At 38.1% G+C, this 27,495-nt stretch overlaps 1 protein-coding gene across 8 annotated transcripts in view; it reads left to right on the top strand.

Moving 5' to 3' along the window:
• DROSHA (drosha ribonuclease III) overlaps window positions 1-27,495 on the top strand; it is a 135,688-nt gene that overhangs the window by 53,229 nt on the left and 54,964 nt on the right. For 7 of the 8 annotated variants that reach the window (XM_039469429.2, XM_074386890.1, XM_074386882.1 and 4 more), the window contains 4 exons: window positions 11,613-11,782; window positions 15,914-16,038; window positions 17,909-18,008; window positions 19,901-20,008. In XM_039469429.2, the coding sequence (XP_039325363.1) occupies window positions 11,613-11,782; window positions 15,914-16,038; window positions 17,909-18,008; window positions 19,901-20,008 (503 nt within the window). The remainder of the gene's footprint in view (window positions 1-11,612; window positions 11,783-15,913; window positions 16,039-17,908; window positions 18,009-19,900; window positions 20,009-27,495) is intronic. The other variant, XM_010346697.3, reaches the window with a different exon arrangement.

Here is a 27,495-nt window from a genome sequence, read left to right on the forward strand (position 1 = left end):
GAGGAGGGAGGATTGCTTGAGCCTAGGGGTTTGAGACCAGCGTGAGCAACATGGCAAGGCCCTGTCTCTAAAATAAAAAAAAAAAAAAAATGCATTTTTAATGAAATCTTTTGGATGCTTTTTTGCTTGCCAAATCTTTCTCCTTGAGGCTTCTGCCATCCTCTTCCCAGTCTTTTATTTATTTACTGGTCAATTGCCAGCTTTATCCAGCACTGTGAAACCTGGCTTACAGTTTCCTTTCTCCACAAGGTTCTGTTACCAGCCTGGTGAGAACTTCACTTACCATTCTACCCTGAGCTACATGATTATTTGACGTTTTCTACTGTAATGATTGTCACCACTCAGCCACTTAATCCTAAGATAAAACCTTGGACCATGCCACCACCCTGTATTAATTTATCCCTAGAATTTGACTCTAGCATCTTCCTGTCTGGTGACATCCTTCGGTCCTTCCAGCCTCTCATGTCCTTATTGCCTTTACTTCGGCCTGGATCTTCCCTTTTCTCCTTTACGAACGGCCACTTTGCTTTGCCTTCCCCGCCAGGTCGTGTGCTCTGACAGTCAGTTCCAGCTGTCTCAGCTGCTTGCATGGCCACCACCTCCAAGTAAATGTCATCAATCCAACTGCTTGCCTTTTCTTTTACATGTGGGCCACTCAGTAATACTGGAGAATAAAACATAGCTGCTGCTATAAATCTGCGGTCTGTAATCTTGGTTGGGGAGTTTTTCTTCGTGTAACATTTCCACCCAATAGCAGCAGTTAAAGAATTTCCGTCCTGTGTTCACGCTGTCCTCCTTATGCCTCTTGTCCCCCCGCGGGCAGGAGCCCTTGCCTCCCTCATGCCTGGGAGCCCTGCAGTGAGCCTGTCGGGGTCTGGCTTCCTCCAGTGCTCTTGTCCATTCACAGCCAAGTTTTGCTTCAGTGCCAGCCCCCGTCTCACCCTGTCCCTAGCCCGCTGCAGCTGCTGATGCCGAAGGCAGCCTCCTGCAGACCAGTTCCAGAGGACGTGCCTCAGTGTTGGTCTCCTCCCTGCTGCGGTCCTGGGCACTCCTTACTTTCCTCCTGCCTCTGATTCCTCTTGTGTGGCTTTAGCTTCTCGTCTACTCTGCCCAGTTCCAATTTTTCTCAAGATTTTTTCCTCATACTCTCTTCTCAGTCCAGACAGTCAAAATGGCTTAGTTTATTTTAGGTTAGCATGACTCATACTTTTAGTATTACTGTTCATGTTTATTTTGTTTGGAAATGCATCCAAAAGCTTTTCTCCTTTTTATATCTGGTTTTGTTTTATCGAGATGCCCTTTTTTCTCTTCTGGTGAATGAATCTTTGATTTTAGAGTGGAGCTTCAGCAGTAAACTTATTAGAAAATGGTGTTAGAGTGAATTTATTGAAAAGCCTTTTCCTTTCTATATCTACTTGCCTCTAGGCATTTTATGACCAAACAGATGTCTGAGAGAAAGTGGGCAGTTTTAAAATCACCTTAAAGAAAAATCTGATGTTGGATATTTACTTTGTGGGATTTCAACTCTCACATAAGTGCATAGGGATAACATTTAGGTTGTCAGAAAGAAAAAGCTCTATTGATTTGTTTTTAAACAGGGTTTACCTTTTCATTAGACTTCCCTTTGAAAATATTCATACTAAGAAGACTCCAAAGGATTCAGAAAAATACTTTTAAAATACATTTTGCTATTAGTTAGGAAATTATGGTTTGTTTTTCATAATGTGACTTTGTTAAAGATCTTTTAGAAAATGGTGAGTTAAAAACACATTTTGATAAATATTTTTTCTTTTTCTGTGCATATAAGGGTGTTTTTTATATAGTTGTCATCTACTAGTATATGATTTGCCTCTATTTTTTAATAATTCATTGAGCAGATGGATTTTTTTTTTTTTTTTTTTTTTTGAGATGGAGTTTTGCTCTTGTTACCCAGGCTGGAGTGCAATGGCGCGATCTGGGCTCACCGCAACCTCCGCCTCCTAGGTTCAGGCAATTCTCCTGCTTCAGCCTCCTGAGTAGCTCAGATTACAGGCATGTGCCACCATGCCCAGCTACTTTTTTGTATTTTTAGTAGAGATCGGGTTTCACCATGTTGACCAGGATGGTCTCGATCTCTTGACCTCGTGATCCACCCGCCTCGGCCTCCCAAAGTGCTGGGATTACAGGCTTGAGCCACTGCGCCCGGCTGGATATTTTTAAAGATCATGATACATAGCGCCAAATTTCTTGTTGAAAGAATAACATCAGTTTATGCCAATGTGAAAACTGTGTTAATATTCATTTTTAGTATTTTAGGCCTGCCTATCTTCCTTCTCTCCTTTCTTTCTTCCTTTTAAAAAATTTCAGTGGTGAGTTCCATGAGGCTGAAGAGTAAACATTTGTCTGTCTTCTATCACTAGTGTTAACATACTTCATGGCACATAGCAGAGACTCAGTAAATACTTGTTTACTGATTTTATTTAATTGTTCATAATAGTGCCTTATGTAAATATTCATGTTTTTGGTTACTAATGAGTGTGCTTTAAAAAAAATTTTTTTTTCTCTTTTTTTTTTTTTTTTTTTGAGATGGAGTCTTATTCCTGTTGCCCAGGCTGGAGTGCAGTGGCACGATCTTGGCTCACTGCAAACTCCACCTCCCAGGTTCAAGTAATTCTCCTTCCTCAGCCTCCTGAGTAGTTGGGATTACAGGTGTGTGCCACCATGCCCGGCTAATTTTTATATTTTTAGTAGAGACGGGATTTCACCATGTTGGCCAGGTTGGTCTCAAACTCCTGACCTTGTGATCCACCCACCTCGACCTCCCAAAGTGCTAGGATTACAGGCATGAGCCACCACACCCAGCCTATTTAAAAATTCTTTGGTGTTATCTCTCATTTTTATAAAGTAAACTTTTGATTGAACTATAACATAAATATTGAAAAGTGCACGCATTGTGAATATAACACCTCAGTGCGTTTTCACAATGTGAATACGCCCATGCACCCAGCAGCAGGTCACGATTAGGAACCTCCTTTGGACCCTTTTCCAGTGATTGCCCAGACCCTCAAGGGTAACTGCTATTCTGGCTTGAAACACCATGTATTAGTTTTACTTGTTTTTGAACTACAAAAACTAGAATTTTATATTCTCTTTTGCTTCTGTCTTTTGTTTAACGTATTTCAGAATCACCTCTTGTTGCAGTTGACTGTAGTTGCCTTCTTCTTATTACTATATAGTATTATATGGGATGACTAAATTAAAATAAACCTACCTATGATTAATGGACATTTGGGTATATGTGTATATATATATACAATATATAGATATATAATATCTATATATTCGTGGCATGTATATTCATGTTCTATATTCACTATATATAGATATATTCACTATATATCTGTATCTGTATATTTGAATAGCATATATATGTTCACCAAAGACAACTTGTACGTATCGTTTAGTGAGCATATATATATATATATTTTTTTCTGCTACATGCATATCATACCAAGGAGTGGAATTCTGGGTGTGTTTATATTAAGCTTTATAGACACTTTCAGTTCTCCAAAGTGACTATATTGTTTTATCTTCCCATTAATAGTGTATGAAAATTCAAGTTATTTCACATTCTCACCACTTGGCATTTATTTTTTCTTTGTCAATTTAGCCATTCTGTACTTGATCTTAGTCAAAAGGCCAAGAAGTGATAAATTAAGCGATTTTAATTTGTGATGATTTTAATTTGCACTTTCCCAATGATTAATAAAATGGAGCACCATTTCATGTATTTATTGGTTACCTAGATAGCGTTTTTTAAAAGTATGTGTTCAAGTCTTTTGCCCATTTTTCTTTTGGGCAATATCAGCCTTTGTCTCACTGATATTTTAGGTTTTTGGAATTATATACTGTATATGAGTTTTTTATTAGATATATATATTGCCAGTACTTTCTCTGTAGATTGCTTTTTGATATTAATGGTGATTTTTGATGAATAGAAATTCTTAATTTTGATATAGTCCAATTTATAGATATATATTCCTTTATGATTAGAGCTTTTTATATTGTTTATGAAATTTTCGCTTACCCCAATGTCAAGTTACTCACTTATATTTTCTTCATGTTATTATCTGTAATCAGTCTTGAACTTGTTTTTACAATTGGTATGAGATATGGGTCAAAACTCATTATTTTCAATGTGGTTATACAATTGATCCAGCACCATTTATTGAAAAGAACAATTTCTTTAGAAAATTGAAGCGTTGCTTTTGCTTTTGATCATGTTGACTGTGTGTGTATGTGTGTGTGTCTGTGTGTGTATGTGTGTGTACACAATACAAAAGTATGTAAAGTAAAAAAGGTGAACACTTCCTTCTGAAAATGTGAAAATGAGTAAATATTGTAAATGGCTTGATTTGAATTTGTTTTAACAGCTGTAAGAAGAATTATGCTTTTTTTCTTTAAGTGGAATAACTAAATATGTTACACAACTTTTTTTTTTTTTTAACTCAGATATTTCAGGCATTCTCTGTACTATAAATACTTTGCTTCATTCTTTGATACATATTTAGCATTTTATATTATGGATGAACATTAATTTTTCTAATAATTCCTGTGGCGACAAATATTTTGGAGTTCTTCATTTTCCCCACATTTTGTATAAATGCTTCAGAAATCATCTGTGTCTGTCCTGTTGTATTTTTTGTTTCTGTAAGGTAGAGTTCTAGAAGTGAAATTATTTGTTAAGGTAGCATGCACATTTTAAATTCAGAATGATGTTGGCCAAGTTTTCTCTAGAAAGGATATACCAATTTGTAGTTCTGACCAGTAGTTTTTGAAAGTACTCTTTTTCTGTACACCTGCCAATACTGGATGTTACTAGTTTTTTTTTTTTTTTTCTTTTTTTTGAGACTGAGTCTTTCTCTGTCGCCTAGGTTGGTGTGCAGTGGCATGATCTCGGCTCAGTGCAACCTCTGCCTCCCGGGTTCAAGTGGTTCTCTTGCCTCAGCCTCCCAAGTTGCTGGGATTACAGGGACTTGCCACCACACCTGGCTAATTTGTGTATTTTTAGTAGAGACCGACATGGCGTTCATCAGGCTGGTCTCTCTCTCTTTTTTTTTTTTTTTTTTTGAGACACAGTTTTGCTCTGTAGCCACACTGGAGTGCAATGGTGCTATCTCGACTCACTGCAACCCCCTGGGTTCAAGTGATTCCCCTGCCTCAGCCTCCTGAATAGCTGGGACTTACAGGTGTGTGCCATCACACCTAGCTAATTTTTTTTGTATTTTAGTAGAGACATGGTTTCACCGTGTTGGTCAGGATGGTCTCTATCTCCTGACTTTGTGATCTGCTCACCTTGGCCTCCCAAAGTGCTGGGATTACTGGTGTGAGTCACCACACCTGGCTAGGATGTTACTAGTCTTTTACAGTTTAGGCCAAGCTTGTTCCACCTGCAGCCCCTGGGCCACATATGGCCCAGGATGGCTTTGGATGGGGCCCATCACAAATTCGTAAACTTTCTTAAAACACTGTGAGTTTTTTTGTGATTTTTCTTTATAAACTCATCAGCTATTGTTAGTATATTTTATGTGTGACCCAAGACAATTCTTTCATTGTGGCCCAGGGAAGCCAAAAGATTAGACAGCCCTGGTTTAGTCCATCCGATAAGCAAAAAGTCTGATGTTACTGTTTGCATGTTTCTTGAGCTTCTTTGAGAATGAGTAGCTTTTCACATGTTTTCTATGTGGTCCTCTCATTATTACTTCATGGTCTTCTCATTCTTCACTTGCTTTTTGTTTGTGTCAGTTTACTGTAATATCTAACTGAAAATTCAAGTTTTATAAGTCATCATCATATTTCTCTAACTCTTAAGTTTACCCATTTTGAAGATAGCTGTCCCAGTTGCTTTGTACAACTTTACCCAAAAGTAAGCTTGATAGTTTAAACCAAGGATTATTCAATGCTGGCCAGTTAACCAGAAACCAAGTCAGAGCAATCAGTTTATTGAGATTTAAAAATGTTTCTTAAATTGTGGTTCTTTCCTATCCCACTCTCTACCTTTGGTCGCAGAATACTTGATATGAACTAGACTGATTCTAAGGTTTTATTCTGAGTGTAACTGGGGCAAAGGTAGGTTGTAATTCAAGATAATGAGATCACTCTTAGGGAAAAGCCTACTCATTGCTTATATTACTGCCCTAGTAAAGCATTGCAAATCCTGAATCAGTTTTGCAAATTGACTGTCTGGAAAATTGATTCTTTGAAATTGCCCCATCTGGAGCAATAGTTCTCAGGTATGGCTGGCAGGGGGTCAGGAGGTGGGAGAGTGTCATAGAATTTCCAGGAGGCAAGTGTAGTTTGCAAAACCATCTGTTAGTACCACAACTTAATATACATTTTGGAAAATGTAGAAAAGACCTGTTAATACATATTTTAGAAAGTAAGATTAGTAGGATGTCTCAGCAGGAATACCCAGAAGACACAGAAATGCAGTCATACAGTTACTCTCAGTGTAGAGAAAGGAGATGATATTTTTGTATGTCTTAAAGTTGAGTATTATACAGTTGAGAAATACTCTTATAATCAGCCATATACTTAACACAGATTCCCTAACAAATTACCCCCTCCCCAAATAACTGCATAAATAATCAAGCCATATAAACTGAGAGAACTGGGTCTCTAAGAAACAGTTTATAAAGTCTGTCAGTTCATTAATGACTGTCCAGATTCATTCCCTGAAACACAAACTCCAGTTCTTCCCGAATAATGAGCTGTTGTCACGGTTCCAGTCCCAGAGTTGGCAGAAGTCCTGCTAACCTTAGCTTACCCGCTCTCATTTCTCATTTATATCATGTCCTATTTATTTCAGCCAACAAGATAAAAATTACTTCCTAGCCCTCAGTGACATGGCTCCATAAATCCCCAACATAAACAAATGGCAAAGCAGACAAACCAAAAGAGCCAATTCATTAACATTAGTGAATTCATGGCAGCCCCGAGTGCAAGCGGCCAAGTTATTAGTCTGCTTCAGAAAGTCATTCCACAAATGTTTATGGAGTGTCTTTTTGCCAGGCTGGGTGTGAGATGTAGCCCATGCCCTGTGGGCTCTAGGACTCTCTGATTTATGCATCTCCTCCTACCTTTCCATGGAGATTGAACCCTGAAACCAGACAGGGAGCAGAGTCTCCATCACCCTTCCTTGAGAAACCTTTCACCTCAGGTTATCTGCCCCGAGTTTCTACTTTGCTACAGTGGTAAATAAAATCTCTTTAAGGTTTAGTTGCTATTCGAAATATTTAGCAGATTTCAACATGGATTTGTGGTTTCTCCTTCAGTGTTGTTAACTTTGCACCTGATGCGTGTATGTGGTTGTTTTGAATTACGTCTGGTTTCTATGCTGTTGTATGGCTCACTCCTCCCTCATCATTAACATTGCACCTAAATAAGAAGGTGGATAACTGCCATTCTTCTTCTTCTTTTTTTTTAAATAGGGAGTCTTGCTCTGTCGCCCAGGCTGGAGTGCAGTGGCGCAATCTTAGTTGCCCTGTCGCCCAGGCTGGAGTGCAGTGGCACAATCTCAGCCCACTGCAACCTCTTCCTCCCAGGTTCAAGCGATTCTCCTGCCTCAGCCTCCTGATTAGCTAAGATTATAGGAGTTCACCATCACGCCTGGTTGATTTTTATATTTTTAGTAGAGACAGGTTTCGCCATGTTGGCCAGGCTGGTCTTGAACCCCCGACCTCAGGTGATCCACCTACCTCAGCCTCCCGAAGTACTGGGATTACAGGTGTGAGCCACCACACCTGGCCAACAGCCTTATTTCTTATTCTTACAGTTATTCCTTTCCTAAATTGGACAGTATCGATATTAATTATTTTCTACAGAGTTGAGGCTTTTAAGGGAGTCTTTGTTTGTAGTATTCCTCTCTCCCAGTAGCTCTTTTAAAAGCCGTTTCACATTGTATTCACTGTCACAAGTCTGTTTCTCTTTTTTCTGAAGTGCCATGTAAATGCATGTGTGGAGATGCTAGTGCTGTTTTATATACCTGGACCTGTGTATATTTACTCCTTCCATCATGCTTTTCCCCTCCCATGAAAATATGTATCTTTTTTCTAATCCTTACAGCAAAGCAATATTCTGTTCCTTCTTACGGTAGTTTACACCCCTATTGTGTCCTTAAAGTCCCTGGTACTCTTAAGTAATCTCACCAAGTCTAGGCATTATAAGCCAAAAACTATTTGACTCTTTCCTTAGTTCCTAGTGAATCTAGTTAGGGTGGCGGTTCTTCCCAGGGTTCTCTAGGTTTCCTTTATTCCTGCTGTTCTGTGTGTATGCGCGTGAAGTGTGTAGGCAACATATTCTGATGTCAGAATTTTTTCTTCCACCTTTTCACCTCAGTCCCCTTAGGAGATTGGAAATTATCATGGACTCAGACTGAGAGAGAGGCATTATGGGTTTCCTGTGCTCCTTCGCAAAGAGGGGAACATTACTGGTTGAGGAACACATGTCACATGCAGGTGGATCGGAATATGTTTTTATTATTTTATTTTATTTTTTGAGACAGCATCTTACTTTGTCCCCAGGTGGGAGTGAGGTGGCACAGTCATGGCTCACTGCAGCCTCAACCTTCTGGGCTCAGGTGGTCTTCCCACCTCAGCCTCCTGAGCAGCTGGGGCCACCGGCACGTGCCATCATGCCTGGCTAATTTTCCTATTTTTCGTAGAGCTGGGTTTTGCCGTGTTGCGCAGGCTGGCCTTGATCGTCTAAGCTCAAGCAGTCTGCTCGCTTCAGCCTCCCAAAGTGCTGGGGTTACAGGCATGAGCCACCATGCCCAGCTAGAATGTGTTTTGAGACTGATTTGGAGAAATATGCCCCCCTAACCATGGGTCTTTGTTTGAACTGTACTAACAAAAACACTATAGACTGGTGGCTTAGACAATAAACACTTACTTCTCACAGTTCTGGAGGCTAGTAGTCAGAGATCAGGGTGCCATCGTGGTTGGCTTGTTGATGAAGGTCCTCTTACTGCTTCATAGCCAGTCATCTTCTCATATCCTCATCTGCTAGAGAAAAGAGAGAGGAAGCAAGCCCTTTCCTGTTTCTTCTTGTAAGGGCACTAAGCCCATTTATGAGGGCTTTACCCTCATGACCTAATTACCTCCAAAGGCCCCACCTCCTAATACCATCGTACTGGGGGTTAAGATTTTAATATATGACTGTGTGCTGTGGCTCACACCTGTAATCCCAGCACTCTGGGAAGCTGAGGTGCGAGGATCATTTGATCCCAGGAGTTGGAGAACAGCCTGGGCAACATAGTTAGACCCAGTCTTTACAAAAAAATTTAAAAAGTAGCCAGGCATGGTAGCATACGCCTGTAGTCCCAGCTACTTGGGATGCTCAGATGGGAGGATTGCTTGAGCCTAGGTGGTTGAGGCTCAGATGAGCTGTGATGGCTCACTGCACTCCAGCCCGAGTGACAGAGACCCTGAATCAAAAATAAAAAAGAAAAAAAAAGGATTTTAATATATGAAATTTGGAGGAACACAAACATTGAGTCCATAACACCATGGAAGTTTGCTTATTAATGATGACTTTTGGGTTTAAGGCAGTTGCTTTGTAATGAGGCAATAAAAAATGTCACTGCTATGAATTAGTAGATAGAACATATCTTAATGTGGGTTGATGTATTTTGTGATTTTGTCAGTTCTTGGACAATTATTTATGTACTTTTCAGAAAGAAGCACAGTGTCTTTGATTAAGGTTCCTTTAGGAACTATTGTGATCCATCATTATTAGCCTATGTGCTTCTCGAACGCCTAGAACTTGTGGCGTTTTTTTCTGTGGTGATGATGACATGGGACCACTCTGTGCCTGGCACATATGGTGAAAAACAAGCTCCCGTTTCAGAGTCAACTTCAGAGCTCTTGAGCTGTAAAGCTTTGTAAGCTCTGACTTCCCTGCTGCCTCTCTCACATTCTTCTCACTTCATACCATCCATAGTGGCCTCATTGCAGTTCCTGGGCACAGTTCCTCTCCACCAGGGCACAGTGCATAGCAGTGCAGTTCCACTCCACCTTACGGCATTTGCTCTTTCTTCTTCTCTTCCAGACTGCTGCATGGTGGCCTCCCTTGTTCCTTTCAAGTTTTGTCTACGTGAAACCTCTTAGAAGATTCCTTTCCTAACCATCCTTTTAGATACAACTCTGGTTCCTTGCCCTGTTTGATTCTTCTTTGTAGCACTCATCTCAACCTGATCTTTTATGTAGCTCTTTTTTATTGTCTCTACTGCAGTATAAGCTTCAGGAAGGCGAGGCTTTGGCTATTTCCATCATTGCTATGTTCTCAGGGCCTAGAACAGTGGCTGTTACATAATAGGTACTCTATAAATATTTGTTGAATGAATGAATATTTGGATGAATGAGTGAATTCATGCCTACATATATAGTGGCTGTAGAACAGCAGTGCAGTCTAGTTCCAGAGTAACATCTCGGATGGAGGAAAACAGCTCACACAGAAATGTTGACATTTACTCTCTTTTCTCTCAGACATGCAGTCGTGACTCAAGTTCTTAGCCCACAATAGGCCGTGTTAAAATTGTTTAGTACCCCAGACTCAAACTGGGTGACACTAATTCCTCTGACTAAGGAGGACACTCTCTTCTGTGCCATCCCATTGCTGCCATCTTATGCCCTTGGTCCCCGTCCTTCTCCCTGAAGTGTTTGGTCCTGTACTACTGTTCAAAGTGTATCTCATGTCCTGGGAGAGGGTAATGATCGTTCTTTTCAGGGCTCTTGTCCTTCGTTTGGGTGGGAACAGGCAAAGAAAAACGGTGTCAAATGGTTGCCCGTGCTGGTCAAGAAGCTAAGTCCAAAGAGAATGCAGAAGCATGTGGACCCCGCATTAATGCCCACGTGAAGTGGATGTCTTTGGTTCATCAAGTACTAGATTAATTGGCTTTTTCCAAGGTACTTGAATGATGCCCTTTGTTATTTTCATCCCTGTACTTGATGCTATATGTTTCTGTAGGCCTCAGAACACTTGGTATTTTTTCCATGTGCTAACTCCATAATGATCTTCTGTCATATTAGCACAGGTTCTTTAGCTCTGTTCATCATGGCAGGTGCAGCACATTAGCACCAAAAAATTAGACCATAATGCAACAATAGCTTATTGAAGACATCCATAAATGTCTCATAAAAGCTTAGAATTTCCTTAAGACAGTAACATCACTTCTAAAGAGCTTTCATCTGTTACCTCGGAATGAATGATAAAATATTTAAGACATAACATGGTTCTGTATATTATAAACTATGGTTCTTTATGCTAGGTGGCTTTAAATTTATTTACACAGGCACCTTTTTTATATTCACACCTCACAAATGGAGCTGTTTATCATTTATAATGTTGTTGTTGCCAATTTAGTAAATGAGATGGTTTACGAGCATTATTCATCAATGAAACAAATGGCTTTCATATTATTTGGCACCTGGTTAAACAGTGTAAATTTTAAATTACCTTTTTGGACGTGCTCTTTTCCTTCATTGTCTTGTTTTTTCCTTATTCAGTTGTTGATTTGCTGTAAGTTGAGTAGCCTTATTTCTTCCCCCTTCTCTCGCCTCCCACTCCCACCCAAGATGGAGGAAAGGAAGTGCTGTCGATGCACCAGATTCTCCTGTACTTGTTACGGTGCAGCAAAGCCCTGGTGCCTGAGGAGGAGATTGCCAACATGCTTCAGTGGGAGGAGCTGGAGTGGCAGAAATATGCAGAAGAATGTAAAGGCATGATCGTTACTAACCCTGGGACGGTATGTTCTGGTGTCTGTATATTCAGAGGCTGAAGCACCTTCTTTTCCAGAGCTGAATGTTTCATGAAAACAGTAACAGCACATTTTGAAAGTTTTAGGTACTCACTGCTTCTTGTTCTTTGATAATTTTTCCTTTAAATGTTCAGTAAATAAGAAAATATTACAATTTAGGCATATTTGGTAGTAAAATCATGCAATTCAGAAATTTATTCTGCCTGAAGATAGGTACATTTTTAAGGCTTTTGCTGCATGTTGCAGATTGCTTTCTAAAAGGGCTGTAAAGTTTGTACTCTGGGAGCATATGAGAGTACCCATATCTTCATGCTGGTTATACTAAGAGAATTTGATGGGCAGCGGGGTGGGGGCACAGGTGGAAACTACTTAGTTCAGTTTTGTATTTATTTTGATTTCTAAATGTTTATTGCCCATTCTTGTTTTCTTTTGATAATAGCCTATTAATATCCTTTGTCTGATCTTTTTTGTAGTATTCTTTTTTATTGATCCTCCACCATAATTATTATAAATATTTTCCATTTTATCGGGTGCTTCTTAAGTGTTTTGTTTTAAAATGAGCTATTAATGTTCACTTTTTTAAGAAAAAAAGTGAACATTAAAAGGAGATAATTAAAAGAAAACTAATTCTTATATAAAAACATAGCGTTTTCTTTATATCAGGCAATTTTTTTTCCTCTAAAATCATGTTAGTGTTTCATAAAGAGTTATATATTGGCATCTTATGAGGATTACATTTTATAGAAATGGAGAATTAAAATATTTCTATGAAAAGAGGTGGAATAATCTGTTTAACAAAGCTGTTGCTTTGTAAAAAGCTGCCAATTGCTTAATAGCTTTGATTCATAAACTGAAAACTCTGGATCCACTTTTTGTAGTGTGACAGTAACATCTGCACAAACAAAATGTTATTTGCAAATAAAACATTCTAGCTAGTATGGATTCAATTCTTTTAAGCAAATCCAGAAAGTAAAATTGTTTAATAAAAATATGCTTAAACATAAAACTTGTTTAAAATCAGAAAAATCACATAATTTTTACTGTTATACTGTGAAGCCACATAATTATTGAAGTAACTTTAAAAGAAATATGTAAGTAATAACCCTGTCAGAGTAGGACTGTGAGTTCTGTTTTTCTTCTTACAACAGTTGCATATCTTGATATTCCCCCTGTCACTTTTCATGCTGAGTCAGAGGATGGAGTGATGGCGGTAGGAGATGTCCGTTTTCAGCTGGGTGGTTCCACTTGGAGAGTTCTGTGTTCTGCAGCAGACACTCGGGAAGCATGTTCACCCTGGGCTTCCTTCCATGGTAGAGTTATGTTTTCCTGAACTCGAGAATCAGTTGGAGAGTTTTAAAAATCTTAAGGATACCCTGCCTGACTCAACCCCATATGTTCCAGGTAGTGAGGCCCAGTTTTGTAGTTAAAAAAAAAAAATCCTCAAACAGTTTGATTTTTCTCACTGCTTGTTTTTGATTTTTCTCATTACTTGTTTTTGAGCCAGTGGCATAGATGAAGTTTATGATCACCATGATCATCATTCACCTAGTTTGTTGAGGGACTGTTATATGAGCCAGGTGCTAGTGGAATTATATATCAGGTTGGTTCAAAAGTAGTTGCGGTTTCTGCCATTACTTTTTATTGTAATTAAAAGTAATTTAATTACTTTTAATGTCAGAAACCGCAATTACTCTTGCACCAACCTAATGCATGTTGCTTGCCCAGGTGAAAGCCCAAAGGCCACTAACATATGAAAGGAGTCTTTGATGAATGGTTGAACTAATGGACCCATCAGGAAAACTTCTCATTTTAGGAGAGATCACTGGGCTAAATTTGCCAGGAGTGCTTCCTAAATAGTAAGATCTCTGAGGAACTGAAAAATTGTAGAAATTATTGGCATGATTAACTGTGCATATTTGAGATGCTGTAAAGCCAGTATTGAAAATCTGAAGTCAGACCTAGTCAGTATGAAAGATTTATATTGGAAGTTTTGGTGTCAGGCTTAGGAATGTGTTGAGGTTAATTCTTTTATAGTATTTATCTAAAGATATGCTTAAAGGAGGAAGAAAATCGGAGAACTCATTATTATGAAAACATCCTACCGAGAAGTGTGGAAGTTGCTCATGTGACAAGGTAGACACGACACTACCTTTCATCCTCTGTAGGACTTGCTTTGAAAGATTGCTCAATGGCAAGAATATTGGGAAATTTATTAAATTTTTCAAGCCATTATCGTCACATGAAATACTTTATTGCTGCAGAACTTAAAAGAATTAATCTTCCTGCCTAAGCACTTTGGCTCTGCCAGGGAATACTTTAGTCATTAGCAAGAATGTTTTTTATTCTTACACAAAGAGGGTATAATAAATGTTATAGGGTGTGGCCAAAGTCTAGAATTTATTTCATTTCCTGCTCCCCCAACCCATGCCATAAATTTAGAGAACTATAGATACTTTAAATTACTGTTTCCTCTGTTGGTACCATAGAATGGTGCTTAAAATCATGGAAATATGAATAATTCAGTAGCATTCTATTGTAAAGTTCCTCTTTAAAAAAATGTATCCTGCTGTTTTGTTGTATGAAATAATGAAAGCAATTCTTTGACCTTAAATAGCACATTGCTACTGTTGATGGACATTTAAATAATTTTATATTAGGTTACATGTGAACAAAATATTTTCTGTTTTCAAATTTTGAGAGCAGAGACCAACTTTTTGAGAAACTAGTGAAATTTTGCTTATTAAATGACACTTAAATATTCTTTAAAAACTTAAGTTTGAGTTTTTTGTTTTTTTTTTTTTGAGACAGAGTCTTGCTCTGTTGCCCAGGCTGGAGTGCAGTGGCACGACCTCGGCTCACCACAACCTCTGCCTCCTGGATTCAAGTGATTCTCCTGCTTCAGCCTCTTGAGTAGCTGGGACTACAGGCATGTGCCACCATGCCTAGCTAATTGTTGTATTTTAAGTAGAGCCAGGGTTTCACTGTGTTGGTCAGGCTGGTCTCGAACTCCTGACCTTGTGATCTGCCTGCCTTGGCCTCCAAAAGGTTTGAGTTTTTTCAGTAATGCGGATGAATTCACCCAAGTCTGTTCCCTTTGTCACCTCATTGGATATTTGTCAGATGGCTGGCTGATATCACAGTTAGTTGTTGGGCCGTTTTTGCGGGACAGAATGAAGATGATTGGCTTCTCTATGAATCTGTTTTATAGCCTTAGCCTCCAAGGCAACTGAGCCACAGACTCTACAGTGTGCTAGTAAAAACTGAGTCTCTAATTGAGACTGTCCTGAGAGTTGACTATAAGCAAGGAGGTTGCTGAAACCTATCCTTTCTCATTTTACCATCTTTTCATAAATGTAAGCTTTCAAGATGAAAGCCATTTCACAAATGATCCAGAAAAAATGAGCCATTAACTTCTTCCTTTATTAGACATGAAGAAAAAAATACTAGGCTCTGTTAAAATACACAAATGCCCTGCATGGACATAATAAGAGAAGCTTAACTATTTGGACTTTCTACCGCTATGTTTTCTAACTTAAAGGTGTAGAATTGAAGGAATACATAAGATCCACTGAGAACAAGTTGGGGAAAAAAACTTAAAAATAGAGGCATCTGTGAACCCAGGAGGCGGAGGTTGCGATGAGCCGAGATCGCGCCATTGCACTCCAGCCTGGGTAACAAAAGCAAAACTCCGTCTCAAAAAAAAAAAAAAAAGAAAGAAAATAGAAGCATCTGTCTGTGTATCCTGAAATGTGAAATTAAAGCGGAACAGGCTCTGCCTGTGATGTGCAATCCTTCCCCTGTGCTTTCGCAGAGGTTAAGGAAAAGTTGTATCTGATTAGGTGTCCTTTTAAAAGTTTAATTTTTAAAGGTTTTTATGTGGACTGCAAAAAAGGACAAAATCATTGTTCATTATGCCAAATGGAGTAGGCTCACTTACAGGGATGGCATTATAGTTTTTATATTGTATAGCTTCTATAATTAAAGGTTTTTAAATGACCTTTTCCCTTTGGGGACAAGGCTTTCCTAGAAAAAAGTTCGATTAATTCCTTCCCTGCTTAGGGTAAAGTCAATACGTAAAGACTTCTTATGGGAATAAATGGCTTTGATTTTTCTCTCTAGAAACCAAGCTCTGTCCGTATCGATCAACTGGATCGTGAACAGTTCAATCCTGATGTGATTACTTTTCCGATTATCGTCCACTTTGGGATACGCCCTGCACAGTTGAGTTATGCAGGAGACCCACAGTAAGATATTTCTCGGTGTTTGTCTTAGCCAATTTCACCTTCTACTAACAACCAAACTAGCAGAGAAATACCCTTTAGTGGATGTTTCCTTTTTACAAATTAAGGCCTGAAATGAACCATGCTTCGAGTTTAGGTTACCAAATGAAACAATTTTGGTAGCTCCCAAAGAATTTTTTTCTCTACATATTTGAGTGCAATAAACTATTATTTAATAGAATGTTTTTGGCAAACTTGGTCAACATAAGTCCTTGTATGTTTTTAAACTTTAAGGAACTTTTTCTTTATTCATCCTTATAATAATAATAATTTTTATTTTTTACTTTTTCAGTACCCTCTAGAGGAAACTCGCACATATGGGCTCCTAGCACTGCTGAATTTATGCAGAGTTCCCTTTTTGGGGGCATCTTAAGAGCTCAAGATCACATGCAAAGTCAAGGGTTGTATTGGAAGTAGGAGCCGTGACTTCTGACTCTTAGAATTGATGTAACTTTCCACATTTGGATTTTTCCAACTGGCATGTTAGTGTTTTCTGGGAGAAGATTTAGTATGTATGGGAATGGAGATAGTACCATTACACTGTTAAGGACTGTTTGGATTGCCTACCTTGCTAAACACACAAACAGCTTCCTGACTTAATTTTTTTCTTTTTTGAAAAGGATTCACAGTGGGAGAAAAGGGCATGGGAGATTTTCAATTCATAAATACAGTTCTGGCTGACATATATTAGAAGAGGCTAAAGGGTTTTGTTCTTTTTTTCCCCCTCTTTGGATAAAAGTATGAAGCAGTGAACCAGGTACTGTGTAAGTACTTCTTTCTTTCCTCCATTCTCTTAAAAAAAAAAAAAAAAAGAAAAAAAAAAAAAAAGGAGAGGCCCAGCTAAGGGCAAGAAAAGAGCAATTTTAATATGACAGAAAATCTTTGGAAAAGTCCTTCTTGTCAGAAAAATGTTAGTAGAATGTGATTAGGCTCTTGTGGACTCTCAGATGGCAGGACTGTGAATTGATAAAGAATTGCATATTCTCTTCATTTCCAGGATGCTTTCACGGTATCCTTTAGACTGGTCTGGGTTATAACTTACTTGGCTGCAACAAATATGCTTATATTGTCGGGTAAATACAAATTGGTGTACACCATTAGTCTTTTCCCCTCTCCAGTGGAAAAATGAAAAAGCTATGTAGCTCGGGTGTTGGCACGAGTGGAGTTCCCTATTCTAATACTCTTCAACCCTTATATTTGATATAAGTAGTTCAGCAACTGACAATCTCCCTGTTAAGGCAAGGGTCTTTTTTTCAACAAATATGAGAAAGTATATATTTAAATAAAATCTGTTATTTTCAAGAGATAACAGTGAGAAACAGGATGATTCCATGGGTTGAAGTGTTTTTGTATGTCTTTGGAATTCTTTCCAGAGATTCATTCATATAGTCACACTTTGTTTCCAACCAAAATAAGCAATAAACAACTTAATGACAAGGTTCCAGTTAACTCAGGCGTCCCCAAACTTTTTACACAGGGGGCCAGTTCACTGTCCCTCAGACTGTTGGAGGGCCGCCACATACTGTGCTCCTCTCACTGACCACCAATGAAAGAGGTGCCCCTTCCTGAAGTGCGACGGGGGGGCGGATAAATGGCTTCAGGGGGCCGCATGTGGCCCGTGGGCCATAGTTTGGGGATGCCTGAGTTAACTCTTGTCCATCCTGCCCCTCAGCCTCAAAGTCATAGCCTTCCTTAGAATGACAACTTTCTGCCATTAAGAATAATCAAAAGAATGTAATACATGATTTGAAGAGGCCACTTAAAGTAACTGATTTTGATGTACTTTAGATTCACCTTCTATTTACCTGAGATGTCTGCCTGTCCTTTTCCTTAGGTACCAAAAACTGTGGAAGAGTTATGTGAAACTTCGCCACCTCCTAGCAAATAGTCCCAAAGTCAAACAAACTGACAAACAGAAGCTGGCACAGAGGGAGGTCTGTATCAAAACCCCATTCCTTGGTGATTAATGATGATGTGCGTCAGGTTTATTTCACAATTGTTGTATCACACTATACTTCTGGTATAAGATGAAAAAATATTTTTTAAAAATCGTACATTACCTTCCTCCCCACATTGTTATATAAATTGATTTTAAAAAATCTTTTAGTATTTAAGGAAGCTTTTTTACCCCTGTGTTAGTCTGTTTTGCATTACTGTAAAGGAATACCTGAGACTGGGTAATTTATAAAGAAAAGAGGTTTATTTGGCACACGTTTCTTTCTGCAGGCTGTACAAGAAGCATGGTGCCAGCATCTGCTTGGTTTCTGGGGAGGCCTCAAGATGCTTTTAGTCATGGTAGAAGGTAGATGAGGAGCAGGCATGTTCTATGACAGAAGAGGGGCAAGAGAGGGAGGAGGGGGAGGTCCTAGACTCTCCTTAAAAAGCACATCTCACGTGAACTCATTACCGTGGGGAAGGCACCAAGCCATTCATGAGGGATCCGCTCATGACCCAAAAACCTTCCGTTAGACCCCATCTCTCACATTGGGTATCATAGTTCAATGTGAAATTTAAAGGGGCCAAAACATCCTAAGTATATCAACCCCTAAAATGCCAGTCTCTTAATGGATTGTTACCATTGGGAATCAGACGTATCTTTTATAGATATTAAAGCTTAAATTTGTTGAATCAGCCTTGTATCTTTAATTTGGTTGCACATTATACAACATTGGGTTTTACTCAGATTTCTTGGTCTTAAAGTTGGAAAAGATTGTCTTCCGTAGGTCTGCCAGTTGAGTAGAGTAAACTTATTTTGTAAGGTTTCATATCCCAAATTCCGTATTTCCTTACTAATAGGTAGTATTATCCCTGGAATCCAGGGTAACTCATGTTTTACTTTTAATTATAAGAATAAATGGTTTCAGTATCAACATAGATTTTTGTCTCCGGGAGGTTTTATTCTGCTGGGGTTGTGTAAGAGCAAGGCTTTGCAGCTGGAAAAAGTGATGGAATTCTGGCTTTGTCACTTACTGTAATTTAGGCCAGTTGGCTTCCTTATAAAGGAGAGGCTGACTGAAATGTTCCCCCGTTGGTGCACTCAAAAGAAAGGTAGTTGCATGGCCTTCTGAAATATGCCATTCGACGGGCCTCTTGTGGTATTTGGCTCGTAAAAGGAACTTAATCAATAGTGGGGGCAGGGGTGGTTCCTGTTATTATAAATTCCTATGAGATTTTGATTCAATTGCATGCATATAAGTATACAATTATTTTTATAATTATTGGAAGGGCCGTGAAAGGGAAGAGTTAGTTCCTGATCATGTCTCACAGGTAGCGTTTTGGATCCCAGTCTTTTTTCATATAAAATAATGCCCTTACAGCAAGGGTTTTTATAAGGGGTTTGTAAGTTAGAAGGCAACTTTTAGAATTATGTGGGTTTCGGGTTAATTTACTGATTGTCTTTCTTTTTTATTTTTAATTTTTTTTATTCTTACTGATTGTCTTTCTTAGATATAAATACTTAACATAAGGCACGATAAGAATTTTACATGCTGATTTCAAATCCAAAACCACATTTTGCTCCCTTTATCAATGCAAGGGCATATTTTGTTCGAACATATCAGGATGGTAGATTTGGTTTAGATTTTTTTCTTATCTAGTGATAAGAAAAGCTTCCTTATATATCCCAAGAAATGCTGCCTTATGCCCCAAGCTTTGAGCATTCCAGCCTCCATTTTAAAGAAAATACTGTAATTTTGTATGAAGAGCTTTGAGTATCTGAATGTAAGGGTAATATTAAATGAATCCAACTCATTTTCTAATGCTTGATGTTTGGCTTACTATTGCTTTTTAGCAGTTGTGTTACTCATCATAATGAATTCTTTTCTAGGAAGCACTCCAAAAAATACGGCAGAAGAATACAATGAGGCGAGAAGTAACAGTGGAGCTAAGTAGCCAAGGATTCTGGAAAACTGGCATCCGTTCTGATGTCTGTCAGGTGGGGACACTTCTGAGGACACAGTTAGGCCCATACTTTTCTTCCTTTAAAGTAAATCTGGCAGTGAGGGTTTCTTAATTGAGAATGCTCTGTAGAACATATTACCTTGAGGCTAAATGGAATACCAACTCTAAATTGTTTATTATTGTTTAGATTTTGTTTTCATTGTCTGTTTTGATGCTGGGGGGTGTGTGTGTTGTGTTTGTGGGTGCTGGGGTGGGGAGAAGCTTATTTAGTAGTGTTCAATTCAGTCTCTTCTCTTTGCATGAAGGTAAATCTATCTTCTCATGCATCTGCTTGTGCATCTGCTTATTTGCAGCACATGTATAGGTGCTTGCACAAAAGAGATAATCCAGCAGCCATACAAGCAAACTCCAGAAGTGTATGTTTTCTAGACCGATGACTCAAATTTATATTGCAATTTATATTGCAGAGAACTGAAGGCATTAATGAACAGAATCAGTATATACTTCATATTTGAACCAAATGATAATATATTTTCCTTGGGTGAACTCAGTAGAGTAACATTTCAGCTATATGTAACTGACTGACTAATAAGCATTTCTGTTTTTCCTGTGGGTGGAATTTATACGTGATTAAAGATCCCCTAAACCAACATATTCTGTTTTTTCCCCTTGATTCTTTTGTCACTATTGATATTGGATGAGGTCCATGAGAATTACAGTAAAGGAAATGAGTACACAGGCTGCGGTGAGGTAATGCGGTTTGCTGTGCTCAGCCTTTTGGAAGAATACTTTCAGGCTTCCATTTATCTGTTTTGATGGTGGCCTGTGTTGCAGTAAGTTCAGGCAGCTTACTCTTAGTGTTTATTTCATCATAATGAAAATTTAAAAAAAATCGGTATTGACATTTAACTATTATATTGAATAGCAAGGTGTGAAAGTATTGCTACACAATTTATTTACTAAGTAATGTCCAAAGCTAACTATTTTTGCATTAAGATGAACTGCTTTTGGTGTAATATTGCCAGATAGTTTCAAGGTAATCATCTACAGTGGTAGCCAGCTATTTTCACCAGGTCCACAGTTATTTTACAAATTGACAAATATCTTAGGACTGTCAGTACTTTCAGATGGATATTTTACTTCCATTGATTGTCTCTCATGGCCATTTGAAGCCATATCACCCAGTTTTTCTGTTGGCTAGTGTTTCCCCAAAACCAATGTAATGTCATCCTAAGATAGACATCGTCAGAACAGTGAACAAAATGCTAGACAGTTAGCTCCATATCTGGTGATCTCAGTGATAAGTCAGAGTTGATTGTCTCAGAGATCATAAAATTGTTGAGCATTAAGAACTAAAAGGCACCTTCCAGACCTTCTGGTTAGTGGTTTTGAACTTGTATTTTTGGTTACCTTCAAAATATTTTTTTCATACAAAACCCTTCTAAAGCCTTTATTTATAAAAATATAAGATAACTGCCTGATTTACTAGTGGGAGATGGGAGTGGAGAGAGTGTCCTGTTTTGCTTGATTTCTCCCCCACCCCCTGTAGCAGTCCCTAAGGCCTCTGAATACTGTACAGTATCTTTTTTTTTTTTTTCCTGAAGCATTGAGCCTTTTTTTTTCTTTTTGTAAAAGAGTGCTGAATCATCTGTTCCAATACAGTTTTGTGTTCTTCAGCTGTATCACAAAAGTCTTCCTCTACCCTCAGCTAGAGGAGAAGCTGCTAGAAGAGTCAGTGATCTCTTGCTGTGTGACATGCTATATTCTGTTTTGAGGTTGGTAGGCAAAAAGACTCAGTCAGTTTTCTTGCCTAACTGATGGAAGAAGAGGGATCCTGATTAAACCCCATTTATCTGTTTTGATGGTGAATGCTTTAAAGGTGAATGCTTTATGATCTAATAATTGTTCCTCCTTTGTAGAACTCTCACTCTTCCAAAGAGAACTGCCATCTGTTTAGAATCCATGCTTTCATTCTCTGGTCCTCCTAATGGAAGTCTTTTTAAGATTTTGATAAAATTAGCCTTATATGTAAATGACTTGATAAAGAATGTAAATTGTTGCCTATGAGTTCATAGACTGAATACAGAAGGAATTGCTTTATGGTTAGTAAAGAAATATGTCTGCATATAAATGAATGAAAATGAGCCAACAAGCTACCTAAGAAGTCCATAGAAGCGGAAGAGAAAGAAATCTTAGCACAGTGGCAATATGGGGGCTGAGAGTGGACTATTAAAACCTAAAAACCCCTGTGCTTCGGCGCAATAGTTCTTTACACACCAAAATCAAATTCTCCTGGAGGTATTCTGTAACTCTCAAGTTTAGATGAATAGATGAAATATCTGTTTATTTTGACATATTAAATATTATTTCACCATTAGTGAATATTCTTGGAGTTGTGAAAGTAAACTGTTACCTGCATTGAGTTTAAAAGATCAACATATGGAAATCTGGAGGTGTTTGTCAACTCATTCATTACACAGGAGCAACCTAGTTCAAACTTTAAATACCAAAAAAAAAAAAAAAAAAAGAAAAAGAAAAAAAAGAAAAACCCTACAGTAAGGTTTAGGGGAAAATGGCAAAAACCAATTAGTATAGTTGACTTTTGGCTCGAAATAAGTATTTTTGCAACAAATATTTTCATTATATTTATTTATACCTTTCCTTGTTCCAGAGTGGTTTTAAAGTGGTAACTCTATATGAATGTGGGAATAAATAAAACACTGTCTATGCAAAGCGATGGGCTCCACGGTGAAGCCTTCGGTGCGAGTCATTTGAAACTCCCCTGATTCTTTTCACTGAGCTTTCACTTAGTTTGTCCTATTGCATCTCCCACTAGTCAATCAGGCAGTTATTCTTCATCTTTTTACAAGTCTTCCTTTCTACTGGTACATCTTACAGAAAACCTTTGACAAGTATAGAACTTCTGGGTACATTTTAACTAAGAGTTTTTGCCACAGATGATACTTTAGTTCTTCCTGGAATTTTTATGTTTTAAAATTCTCAGTATTTTACATGCATCACACAAAGGTTCTGAATAATTGCCCTTAAATTCCCGATGTTTGCCATACATTTTGTTTGAAATATTAACCTTGAAATTCCTTCAGTGAACGATGAAGGCAGCAAAGCCATTCCCTGTAGTTTTCTTGTAAAAAAAATCAGACAAAATGTCTTATCATGTAGCATTAATGATCAAACATCTATGAATATATTTTAGAGGCTGTTTTAGTCTGATTTTTAAGATAAGGTAGTCTTTTTACATCCTTAATAAATGTTAAGTCCAGTGCATGTTTGCTTACTCACAAGTCGTACATGTTAACATTTTTTATTGTTTACTTGGCCTTTACTTCATTTTTAATGTAAAGATTTTAATGATGTTTAATAAAACCTGTAATTTTTTGAGGCACACACCAACAGTGTTTTTGTTGTTGCTTTTTACAGGTAGTATTGACTGTGGCTTGCAATAATATTTAATTTCTTATACTAGAAAATATGTTTTCTTTTGGTACGTTTTCCTCACATAAGCCAGTAGCATATCATAATGCAGTTTAAAACATCCAAAATAAAAGCGTTTAGTATTTTTGGTAATAAAGAATAAGAATCTAATTGGGAAATAGCAGCTAAGTGAATTTATACACCAAATACTTTGAATAATCATAGGATTATTCAGAGTCTTTGAATAGATAGGCTCATATTTAATTTTTAGCAAAAGGAAAGATTTCTCTAAAATCTTTGGTAGTTTTTCCCTGTATTTAGTAGTTCATTGACATAGAACCTACTGACTTTTAGTAATAATTGCTAGCAGGTTGCTGGTAAAAGCCTTGAGATGCTATCTGGTGGCTGTAGGAGGTGAAACCGTTGTGATGAATCTGACGTGGAGTGACCTCAGTACCAACATCTCCCTCTGGAAGTACATTTTCCCCAACCAGAGAAGTTACCAAGGATTGTTAGGAGATTAGAAAATTTTGCCTGGTGCCCCAGCCAACGTTAAGAGGATGGAAAACCGAGGGGTGGGTGCTATAACCTATAATTACATGTGAACTGAACGTGGACCTGTCACCATGTTTGTAGAGAAATTGTTGAAGGATTTTCTCGGTTGCTTTTTGTTTGTTAGAGTGAATTCTGGGTAATGTGGAAGAAAAAGGAATCAAAACCTGAGTCTAAAACATTCAGCATAATGACTCAGAAGAGGAAGAAAAGCAACATGCTGTAGTAGGACCTGTATTTTAAGAATAGGGTTTCACACACTGAGGTTGAATTGGTATCTTCTGTAGAGGGAGACTCCTGGATCCTATACCATACTGAGAAGGTGGTCCATGGAAATTAATAAACCGACTCAGAAGACATCAAAAAAGGAGCAGAGAATTTGCACCGTCAAAGTGACATCACCAGTAGGAGGCTCATGCCAAATGGGGGGACATTGTAACTTCTTAAGGGAGAAAAAGGAAGCACAAGTGCGTGGAGAACTGTTGGCCTTTGAGGAAAGCTGAGTCGTGGTGGTTGGTATTTATCTTGAGTGGGCAGAGAACTGTATTTGGACTCATTAATGAATGTGCTGTCTTCCTAGAGTGACTATCTGGAGTGGGATGGAAGGCTGCCATGCATTGTCAGACTGTCTGGTTCTCTTGCTCAATGATTTGTCAAGCAGTGACTCAACAGTGAAAAGTAACTTCTCTAGGGATTCAGAGACTTTGGACAGCAAGTTGAAGGATGTATTTTCTAAATTAGATCTTGTCAGGCGGAAAGGAGGAATGACTAAGAGGGAAATGGCTTCATATTTAGCAAAGGAATTTTGAGTTTTAGTCTGTATGAGATACTCCGTTTTTTTTTTTTCTTTTTTGAGACGCAGTCTTGCTCTTCGCCCAGGCTGGAGTGTAGTGGCATGATCTTGGCTCACTGCAACCTCTGCCTCCTGGGTTCAAGCAATTCTCTGCCTCAGCCTTCCAAGTAGTTGGGATTATAGGTGCTGACCACCATGTCTGGCTAATTTTTTTTTGTATTTTTAGTAGAGATGGGATTTCATCAAAATGGCCAGACTGGTCTTAAACTCCTGGCCTCCTGATCCACTTGACTCAGAAAGTGCTGGGATTACAGGTGTAAGCTGCAGCGCTGGGTAAGATACTTGCTTTTTTAAATTGGAGCTATAGTGCTGCTTGTGAGGAAAGGAAAAATTTGTTTAAAGGCTAACCGGCCTGACAGAATTAGTAAGTACTTTACACACACACACACACACACACACACACACACACACACACACACGGTTTTCTTTTTTTAGAGATGGGGATCTTGCTGTGTTGCCCAGGCTGGAATTAGGCTGGAATGCAGTGGCTATTCACAGGTGCAATAATAGTGCAAGGATCACTTGAGCCTGGGAGATGGAGGTTGCAGTGAGCCAAGATCGTGCCACTGCACTCCAAACTGGGTAACAAAGTGCGATTCCATCTCAAAAAAAGAAAAAAAAGTGTGATAACAATGAGTTAAAGTGACTTGGTCCTTTTGTCTGAGTACCTAAAGGATTTTTTCTTTTTCTTTAGAAACCAATAGTTTACTAGAATAAGTCTCAGGTCTTTTCAGTTAATTTTTTTCGGGTATGCTGTGTACCCTTACAGTATATGCTTTCTACTGTCAGGAAAGTTTTCTTTTTCTTTTATTACACATTTCATTATTTTCTATTATTTTGATTTTTAAAGTACTCCACTTATATGCATCTTATATTTTCTTTGCTTCTCTTCTGGATCTATCATGTTCTCTTGAATTCTTCATTCGAGAAGTAGTAATTACTTCTTGGATCTTATATCTTCTATAAGATTATATATAAGATATTTTTATCACTGTGAAAACAACAGGAGGAGGAGCTCCAGAACCATGAAAAACTATCCTGGCTTACGCCCCCTTTCTAAAAGCACAGGAAAATGTTTCATTTAGTTTACTTAATTTTTAACTTTCTTAAAGAGCAACAGAAAAGAATCATGATCAAATTCCATTCAAAGATTTTCTAAGAAAGAGGGTGGAATAACGTCCCTGCTAATACAAACATTCCAGAGAAACTTACCAACAGAACAGTGTTGGTCACACTAAGATCTGCCCCCTCTTATTATATATCTTATATAATCTTATATCTTATATAAGATGCAAGAAGTAATTACTATTTATATCTTCTTATATCTTGTAAGATATATGCATCTTTTGTCTTTTTTGCTTTGCTTCTGGCTCTGTCATTTTCTCTTGAATTCTTCATTTCTATTTCTAAAAACACTATTAATTGGGTTAATCTGATTTTGTGTTCCTTCTTGTTTAGTCTTGAAATGATTATTTCCTTTTATGTTTCTTTTTCCGGTGTTTTGTCACTTCTTTTCAAATCTTCCTTTCCTCTAATCTCATTTCTGAATTTATCTAATGTTTATTTGTAATTTTTGTGAATCCTCCTATTTTTTTTCTTAATTTCTTTTATTATTTTGAAGGTTATAGCTTTCATCTTTTCTGTTGGTAAATTTCTCTGGAATGTTTTTATTAGCAGGGTTGTTATTCTACCCCTCTTTCTTAGAAAATCTTTGAGTGAGATTTGATCATGATTCTTCTCTGTTGCTCTTTAAGAAAGTTAAAAATTAAGTAAACTAAACGAAATATTTTCCTGTGCTTTTAGAAAGGAGGCATAAGCCAGGATAGTTTTTCATGGTTCTGGAGCTCCTCCTCCTGTAGTTTCCGCAGTGGTAAAAATATAATATGGCCTCACACTAAGATCTGCCCCCTCTGCTTCTCTCCTCTGCTTTTATCTGGTCCTTCTCTCTTTGGCCTTTCATTATCCCTCTCTTGTGAAATGGGGCTCTAACTCCCAGCACTTTCTCCTTGTTGTAGGGCTTTTACCTTGTAGGGAGCTTCAATTTTTGTTTTCTTCTTGGGTGTTTTGAGTATTTGTAGGTAGGTCTCAGGTGTCTTCAGCACAGTTAGACTGACCTCCTGTATTCACTCAGTGAATTAGATTCTACAGAGCTCTCTCCAGTTTGGGTTATTTCTGGTGAAACCAGTATTGTTAATTTTGAGTTTATTCCATTATCCGGACCATCAGAATCCCTTTGTCTCTCTTCTCTCACACAGATGCTGAGACATAGCTCTTTCTCCTCAACCACTCTTATTTAGGGGCTCATTGGCATACCTTGTCATTTAGTTTTTATGTGGATAATGTTCATTGGTCTTTGATTTTGCTAGTCTAGTTGCTCTATTTTTATGGGAGAATTTGAAGAGTTGTTTTTTTTTTTAATGAAAGCAGTTGCCAGACGTAAAGATGTCAAACATAAAGATGATTGTATTTTAACATTGCAAAGATTGATACTTATAAAAACTGAGCTAGAAATTTAAAGTCTTGTAGGTGACATTGAGACTTGATGTCTGGGATTCAAGATGGACACGGGTCATCTATACCCTTCCATGGTACTCACAAGAAAGATGTATTTGGAAGGAGAAACAGGCTTTGTTTGGAGCAGATTTAGAGGAAGTGGTCAAGGTATTCAAAGCTGTTTTACATGA

The sequence above is a fragment of the Saimiri boliviensis genome, chromosome 1, assembly GCF_048565385.1.
Source record: "Saimiri boliviensis isolate mSaiBol1 chromosome 1, mSaiBol1.pri, whole genome shotgun sequence".
Lineage (NCBI taxonomy): Eukaryota > Metazoa > Chordata > Mammalia > Primates > Cebidae > Saimiri > Saimiri boliviensis.